Genomic DNA, 8,890 nt, shown 5'->3' with positions numbered 1-8,890 from the left:
AGTCACCAAGTGTGCCACCGTCATCAGGAAATGTGATACAGTCACCAGGTGTGCCACCACCATCAGGAGGTGTGATAGAGTCACCAGGTGTGCTACCACCATCAGGAGGTGTGAGACAGTCACCAGGTGTGCCACTGTCACCTATCAGTGCATTGCAATCACCAGGCAGTATGTCACAGCTACTTGTAGATATAGCACACTTACCAGGAGATGTGTCGTGCTCACCACCAGGGTTAGTGGACTTAGCCAGAGACAGGCCAAAGTCTTCCCCAGATGCCATGCAGAGTCGTGATGCTCTGATGGATAGCTCAGCTCCGTCCTCTCCAGGTTGCTCTGCTAGCCCACTGTCTTCACAGTCTGATGTTTCTGTAGAAAAAGTTCCTTGGCTCTCTGTCACAGACAGCTCGGCCAAAAAAGAGAGATCACTGCCACAGCTTGCCAACCCTGGGTCTTCCCAGACACAAGGACAAATAGCACACGTTGGGGTATACAGTAGACCTTGCCTGCATAGACTGAAATACTTCTTACGACCTCCAGTCCATCATCTCTTCTTCCAGACCTTAATTCCAGACAAAGACACACGGGAGGTAAGCGAACTTCCTTGCTCCCCTTGGGGTCATGTCCCTTCCCATAGGCCTTCGATAAGATTGCTGGAACTCAGAGTCCATGGATTAGAGAATGGGTCAAACACAGACACTTGTCATCTTTCCCCCACTTGAGGGGGCAGTCAGATCTGTGACCCGATCTCAACCCACACTTAACCAGCACTGTACACGTCTCCCTTCTCTTTGAGCCTTGGCCTCCTGTGTAAAGGAGAGGTAAGACACACCTCACAGGGCCACCAAATGAGGGAGCGTGTATAAAGAGCATGCTTGGTCTGATTTGTTGTTGGCCTTTGTCAGACTCTTGCATTCCTTTCTCCTCCTTCCTGAGGCCCATATAGTTCCCACATCACAGCCAGAAGACTCTTGTCACTTGACTACCTAAAATCATTCCTGGTATGGATGTCTAGAAGAAGAGAGTTGAGTAAAATTTTAATTTTAAAACTTGAATAAGGATACCATTTTCCATTCGTCTCCATGGACCTGTGAGAACTAAATTAGATATATATGGACAAAAATGTTGTTAGAGTCTCACAGCATGAAACCTTTTTGTTATCTGAAACCTCACCCTCAGCCTTAAAATTTGTTTAAAGTAGTTCAAAAGCCAGAAGTCAGGCAGGCTAGCAAAGTGGCTCAGTAGGTAAAGGCACTCACTACCAAGCCTAGCAACTTGTTTTCTATGGCTCAGACCCACATGATTGAAGTAGAGAACTGACTCCCACTAATTGTCCTGTGATCCTCGAATTTGTGGTATACACTTGTGCTCATAACCACACACACAAATAAATACATGAATACATAAACGAAATGTGATTTTTAAAAGCCAGTAAGGTAGGGCTGGAAAGGGAGCTCAGTGCTTAATAGTGCCTGCTACTTTCCCAGGGGACCCAAGCTCAGTCCCCAGCACTCCCATAGGTTGGGTCATGACCTGGGGTAATTTCAGCTCCAAGGCACCCACTGTTCTCTTCTGCGTCTGAGATGACATTCTCATGCACAAACTCCACATCCAGACACACATGCTCACATAAAATTCAAAAGAAAAATAAATCTCTTTTAAAAGGTGATTATTTAATGTGTTTAAAGTCACCCATAGTGCTATCAGGAAGCATTTATTATGAATAGTTCCATGCATTCCCTTCCCAATTGCCTTTTTAGTTTTTGGTTTTTTGAGACAGGATTTCTCTGTGTAGCCCTGATTGTCCTGGACCTTGTAGACCTGACTGGCCTCGAACTCACAGATCCACCTGCGCCTGCCTCCCTGAGCACTAGGATTATAGGTGGAAGCCACTGCACCTGGCCCAATTCCCTTTTTTATATGTGATCATTTTAATTTTTTTAGTAATTAGGATTTTTTAACATATGTATTTGTTATTGGTTTTGTTTATAGAATGTAATGGTTAAAACCATCCATAGTGGTACATGCCTGTGAGTCTAGTCCTTGGAGCCGGGGGCAGGAGGACCAGGAGGTTAAGGCCAGTCTCTGCTGCAAACAGAGTAAATTCCATATCAACCCAGGATATGTGATACCTTCTCAAAAAGAAAAAAAAAAAAAACCAGGGGCGGGGGAAGAAGGTGGTCTTCATTCTTTAAGCAATACGATATGCCCAAATCATATCTGATTAAAGTATCTAATATACCTTTGTCCCTACCCCTAGCCTCCTGTGCCCATAACCCTAGCACATAGAAGGTGCAGGCGGGAAGTTCAGAAACTTAACACCCATCTCAGACTGCCCTTGGCAATTGGCGTTTTCTTTTCTGTTGCATGTTAATGCGGGTGAGGCCGTGTTGTGTGTAGAATTTCTGTCTTGTGACTGCCCCACATCTTAAGAGTTTCTGTTTGTTGGTTGGTTTTTAAGTAGAGCTTTCTTACCTCTCTCTAATAAAAGACTTCAAGTGCAAAGAAAACTTGGCTGTCTTCACCCTGTCGCAGAGCCTCTTATAGGGGGTGTAGAGCCCGCCCTGATGCCTGTCTATCTCTTTGTCTCTACAGAGCAAGGGTCAGAAATTAGAGCCCATCCCTCACCGGAGACTAAGAATGGTGACAAACACAATTGAAGAGAACTTCCCTCTGGGGACTGTGCAGTTTCTCATGGACTTCGTGTCTCCCCAGCATTACCCACCCAGGGAGATTGTGGCTCACATCATCCAGAAAATCCTGCTCAGTGGCTCCGAGACTGTGGATGTCCTCAAGGAGGCCTACATGCTTCTCATGAAAATTCAACAGTATGACTCGTCACAGCTGTTTGCTCAAGGCTTCTAGGGAACCTAGACTCCGGCACAGCTTCCCATCCAAGCTTTATTCATCTGACCTGGGAGCTTCCTTAATAGTTTTAACTGCAAGTGGCAGGAAACCCAATCAACTGGCTTCAATTGCCAGGAAAAGAATTTAATGATTTATTTTTACTAGAAGCCTGGGAACGTTACTTGATACTGTTTTTATAAATGGCTACTGGGACCCAGTTTTCAACCCTGCTTTGGTTCTGTGGTCTTTAGCTTCAGATTCTTATAGTACTTTGAGTTAGAAAATCAGCTTCCATAGTTTCACAATTCTGAAACTGAGTTGTATTATAATTGGCATGGCATGACATATGAGACCATTTTTGAGACAATGACAGTGAGTTGAAGAATAGGATATTGTGATTGAGCTCAACAAATCACATGCTTCATGCAGCCCTGGCAGGTAAAGCTTGCTGGCTGTGAGCTGGTCCAGGTTGAGATGTGGTACCGGAGGGTGGGCCAGGACACTTAGGATGAGAAGAGGCCTTTTCTCCTGCCACCTTCCAGACCCTGCCCCTTGTGCCACTGCATTTTCCAGAATTCTAATATGCCACTTGACTTTCAGGCTGCATCCAGCCAATGCCAAGACAGTGGAGTGGGACTGGAAACTGCTCACCTATGTCATGGAGGAAGAGGTAACACAAATCATGAGGATATATCTTGCAGAGGAATTTTTAAATTACATTTGTGTGTGGGTGGAGTGTGAGTGTATTTGAGAGCCCCGTGATGTGTGTGGAAGTCAGAAGACAACTTGTGTTCATGTCTTCTCTACTTGAGATCAAATTAAAAATATTATTGAAAGAGTTAGTGACACAGCTCAATGGTGGAATACTTGCTACCATGCATGAGGTCCTGAGTACAATCCCAGTACTACAGAGACATAATATTAAAATGCTAGTAAATAAGTAGAGAAAGTTCTGCTCCTTAGCTATGAAAACAGGGGAAGCATGATCTGAGGAAAACATTAGCGTGTTGTGTAAAGAAGCTGGGCAGACATAGCCATGAGCTAGAACACATGTGGGAGAGACCATCATGGCCAGGGAGGGGGAAATCTTTATAGTATAGCACCACTCAGAAATGCAATATAATTGCTGAGAGGTATGAACAAGCCCAGTACCGATGGTGAGTGGGTATCTGCTGAAATCATTATATGGAGCTGTCAACTGCTATACTTGGGAACACTACAGTAGGCAAAATGTCTAAAGAAATAAACAAAAGCAAATGCTACAAACTTAGTAATCCAGAAATTTTCCATATTCTGTCTTGCTTGGGATGGACTCTGTCCCCCTTGAGTCACATTTGCCGCAGCTCTAGTTGTTTCTTTTTAGGAACAGAAAATTCCTCATTCCTTTTCCTTTCAGACACTGGGGGCTTACTTGGATGGGTCTTTCCGGGAAGGCAGCCCTCTATTGTAATGTGGGTCAGGCCCTCTTACTCTCCTTATCCCTTTCAGCACAGGCTAGGTCTAACATTTACATTTCCTGGATGCCTGTCTTCTCAAAGTGTACATCTTGTATTCTTTCTGCCCCACTTGCCTTCCATCATTGGAGACCTAAATAAGAGTGATTACTAATACCCACAACACAGAATCAGTAGTAGGCTCTCTGGAATTAGTCAAGGAAATTAGTCAAATGCTTCTCAGTTTAACCTTGGGCAAGTTCTTAGGATAAGGTCAGAAGGCAGCCATGTTCTTTGCCAAAATATCACAAGATTAGTCTCTGGCCTAGTTGCAAATATTGTTCCTCTCAGAAAACTCTTGAGTCCAATGTCCCACAGTCCTCCACATTCATCAAAACAAACAAAAACAAAAAAAAAAACAAATTAAAAAACAAAAAACTCATAGTCATTGTTAGAGTTGGTGAGGAAGTCTCTGTAGATATCAAGGCCAGCAGAGTATCAGTCCAGGGGAGACAAGCAAGAAATTAGATTCAGCCCTACTCAATAAGTAGCTGGTCTTGGTTCAAACTTCAAGAGTCTGACACTGGGTAGTTTATTTTAGGCACATGTAAGTACAGAACAGTTTGGAAAACAGTTGATAATTAACTCAAATCCCATGTGCACAACAAAGCTTAAGACATAATCCTAGCACTTGGGAGGCAGAGGCAGGTAGATCTGTGAGTTTGAGGCCAGCCTGGTGAGTTCCAGGGTAGCCAGGGCTAAAACAGAGAAACCCTGTCTCAAAACAACAACAACAACAAAAAAAAAGACATAAGGACATCAAAACTCTTATACAATACAAGTGACTTACAGTTCCAGGGGGTTAGAGTCCATGATGGGGGAGCAGTCATGACTGCAGGAACATCTGGTAGCTTATATCTTGATCTAGGTAAGAGCTTTTGGAACCTCAGAGCCCACCCCAGGGCCCTGCCCCCAATCCTTCCCAGACAGCTACCAATTGGGGATCAAGCACTCACATGCCCGAGACATGGGGGACATCTTATTCAAGCCACCACATAGCACATGGACCACAAGACTTATGAGAGTTCCAGAAACCTGAGTGGCTGCAGGTACAGTCTCACTCATGACCATGACAATATCCATCAATAAAGGCAGCAATTTTGTAATGTTTGCCATGCCCAGGTCCTTCCCCTTTCTCAGGGTAACAAGCTATATCCAGAAAGAATCCACTCAGTCTCCAGTTCCTTCCTAGAGACAGATTTACCATGCTCCACGTGTGCCAGTTTGTCAGGCTGTTCAAGAGATTGGTCTTTGTCCTGTCTATGTTAGAGCATGGGCAGAAACAATAGAATGTTTTAAAAACAGGCCGTAGTATCAGTGTGCTAGAACTACCCACAGTGCCTGCAGCTCCACAGGCAGATACAAGGGGCAAGAGATCATGAGTTCTGAGGAGAAACAGGGACAAGCCACTTGGGGAAAGACAGTTACACCGTACCAGGCTTTTATCATTTGACCTTTAACTGCCACATAAAAATCATGGCATGCTAAAAGATATATTTAAAGTATGGCATATCTTTACCAGCATGGCTCACCAGGTAAAGAAAGTTGTGTCAAACCTGACAGCCTGAGTCTAATTTGCTGGCAGAAGGAAAACTGACTTCCGTGGATTGTCCTCTGGCTTCCACACATGTTTGTGTACGCATGTGCCTGTTCAAATAAATGAATGAGTAAATAAATAAATAAGCATAATTATTTGGTCTTTTTTTTTTTCAAAGACAAGGTTTCTCTGTGTAGCCCTGGCTGTCCTGGAACTCACTCTGTAGACCAGGCTGACCTTGAACTGAACTCAAATCTTGCCTCTGCCTCCTGAGTGCTTGGACTAAAGGTGTGCACCACCACTGTCCAACACAAAAAGGTTTTTTAAGTATAGTGCACAAGGCTGGGAAGATGCCTCAGCAGGTCAGAGCACTTACTGTGCAAGCATGAGGGAGGGCATGCTAGGACAAATCCCCAGCACACAGGTGAAAAACGGGTGTGGTTGTATTGTATATACCTGTAGCCAGGCTAGCCTCAAAGTCACAGAGATCTGCCTGTCTGCCTCCTTAGTGCTGGGATTAAAGGCGTGCAACTGTGCCTGTCCTTTGGCCACAAATGTTAAGGCAAGACTGTGAAGAAAGAAGTGAGCGAATTGTTGCTGGTGAAATTGCAAATGGTGCAGCCACTGTGGAAAACTCATAGGTCGCTGCTGTTGTGCTGACTCAGCACACCTGCTGTCCCCCACACATGTCTCTTTGACACAAACTTGCTGACTTTCTTCACAGGGACAAACTCTGCCGGGACGAGTCCTTTTTCTGCGTTATGTAGTGCAGACCCTGGAAGATGACTTCCAGCAGATCTTGAGGAGACAGCGCCAGCACCTACAGCAGTCCATCGCCAACACTGTTCTGTCCTGTGACAAACAGCCCCACAACGTCAGGTAATCAGTTACTGGGACATGACAAGAACGACAGGCCAAGGCCAGGGTCTTAGCTTATTGTCGCTGCTACAGCTGTGTGAAAAGGTGTCAAGGAAAGAGGATTTCAGTTCACAGTTTCAGAGGTTTGATCTGTCATGACAGGAACAGAGCTTTCAGCTCATGGCAGCCATGAAGCAAGGGAGATCAGGGAAAGGAAGGGGCCAACGCAGCTTATGGCCCCAAGGCTGCATCCCCAGTGAGCCGCTTGTCCAGCTAGTGCTTGCCTGCCTCAGCCTTACCATCTCTCAGTAGCCTGCTCAGAGTTTGTGTTCTTCAGCAGATTGGACCATTCAATAGAGAAGACCTTCCATAATTGTGAAGCCTAATTGTTTTTTGGGTTTTTGTTGTTGTTGTTGTCCTGGACTTGCTTTGTAGACCAGGCTGCCCTAGAATGCTCAGAGATGTGCCTGCTTCTGCCTCTTCAAACGCTGGGATCACAGACGTGCAGCACCGCAGCCTGCACAAGGCCTAATTGTTTTGGGGAGTATCCTCACAGACAAAGCTACCTGTTTCTCAGTTGCGCAGGGTGAGCCCAGAGACTATAAAAGGCTGAGATTCTCCTCATCAATAAATACCATAAATGGGATAAATACCAAAAACTGTGAAGAATCAAAAGAAACCTCTCTAAATTGACCAAGTGGACTCTATTCTGAAGATTACATGGAAAGTAAAAATTTTGAGATCTCATATGCCTGCTAATAACTTTTTCTCTCATGTATTGACTAATAAGTAGACTAAATATTTTTAGTTTAGTTTAGATATTTAGAAATAAATTTTGTGCAGAACTTTGAAGAAATTGTTTTCTAGCTGCCAGAGTGCTGCTAAGATATCTGAAGCAAAGCTGGGCAGTGGTGGCTCATTCCTTTAATCCCAGCTCTCGGAAGGCAGAAGCAGACGAATTTCTGAGTTCGAGGCCAGCTTGGTCTACAAAGCAAGTTCCAGGATAGCCAGGGCTACACAGGGAAAACAACAACAAACAAAACAAAAGACAAGGAGTATTAAGCTGTTTGGAAAGAGCTCTGCTGGTGTAGGTCTACAGTTATGCCTCACGAATTGTGCTCAGCATCCTGGCCAGTTTAGGGTGAAAATAATCCTTGGTTTCTGGAAAATATGCTTTTTCACGGGGTCACCCTACCTTGTTTTGTTTCTATTCAAAACAAGCATATAATAGTCCCCTTTTAAAATCTGGAACCACACATCTCTCATCTTTTATAATTGTCATCTGTTTTTCCCAAGTTAGTTGCCTTTGGCAGGGGAATGAGGTTCTAGTTATTTTGGCCTCTTGATTTCTTTGTTTTTGGTTTTTGAAACATAGTCTCTTTAAGTATCCCTGGCTGGCTGGAACTTACTGTGTAGTACAGGCTAGCCTCAGACTCTAAGATCTGCCTCCAGATGCTGGTGTTAAAGGTGTGTGCCAGACACCCAGCTCAGTACTTCACAGTTTTATTTTCTCTAGTGTTACTGTGGTTTTAGGAGGGAAATAATTAGGTGTATGTATTCAACAGCTTTTTAAAAATCCTGGTTACTTAAGTAATCAATAATCATCAAAATAAATTTTAACCGTATGCGATGTTTGTGCCTTCCTGGTGGGGCCTGAGCCCTGTGCAAAGTATGAGTGCACTGCACCTCCTCCAAGCCCTGGCTCCTCCTCTGATGACGATGCATGTGGCGGAGAGCTCGGAAGACCTCCCGGTCATCTAGTCCCACGCGCCACCTATTTAGCAGTGCTGCTGCTCAGAAAGCAGCGTTTCCATAGTAACTTATGGTAGCCAAGTTTGATGTCCAGCTGTCTGGATTAGTAAAGCACAGTGTTTCCAGAGACAGACCTTGGGGCCTCTGCCCTAATGAATGTGTTAGGTCCTTGATGAATTCACAATACACATTCTTTGGAGGTGTTGGCCTAATTGGGGAGGTCACAGGGTGGGGGCTGTCCGGGGTATTATAGCTCATGCTGGCCACTTTCTACATTCCCCATGTCTCTGTTTTTTATCCACTAAGAAGTGAAGAACAGCCTTCCCCACGTTGCTCCTATTACCAGGATGTTGTGCCTGACTGCATGGGTCCAGGCAACCATTGACTGAACCCTCTAAAACTGAGC

General features: G+C 44.7%; 1 protein-coding gene across 1 annotated transcript in view; it reads left to right on the top strand.

Moving 5' to 3' along the window:
* Window positions 1-8,890, top strand: part of Simc1 (SUMO interacting motifs containing 1) — a 27,933-nt gene that overhangs the window by 9,520 nt on the left and 9,523 nt on the right. The window contains exons 2-5 of the mRNA XM_055595861.1: window positions 1-587; window positions 2,593-2,825; window positions 3,445-3,514; window positions 6,599-6,753. The exon at window positions 1-587 is cut by the window's left edge and continues 1,081 nt beyond it. Of these exons, the coding sequence (XP_055451836.1) occupies window positions 1-587; window positions 2,593-2,825; window positions 3,445-3,514; window positions 6,599-6,753 (1,045 nt within the window). The remainder of the gene's footprint in view (window positions 588-2,592; window positions 2,826-3,444; window positions 3,515-6,598; window positions 6,754-8,890) is intronic.

Source organism: Psammomys obesus, unplaced genomic scaffold, assembly GCF_907164565.1.
Source record: "Psammomys obesus unplaced genomic scaffold, mPsaObe1.curated_primary_1811, whole genome shotgun sequence".
NCBI classification, from domain to species: Eukaryota; Metazoa; Chordata; class Mammalia; order Rodentia; family Muridae; genus Psammomys; species Psammomys obesus.
The sequence above is the reverse complement of the archived record's forward strand: the minus strand, read 5'-3'. Positions and strand labels throughout refer to the sequence as shown.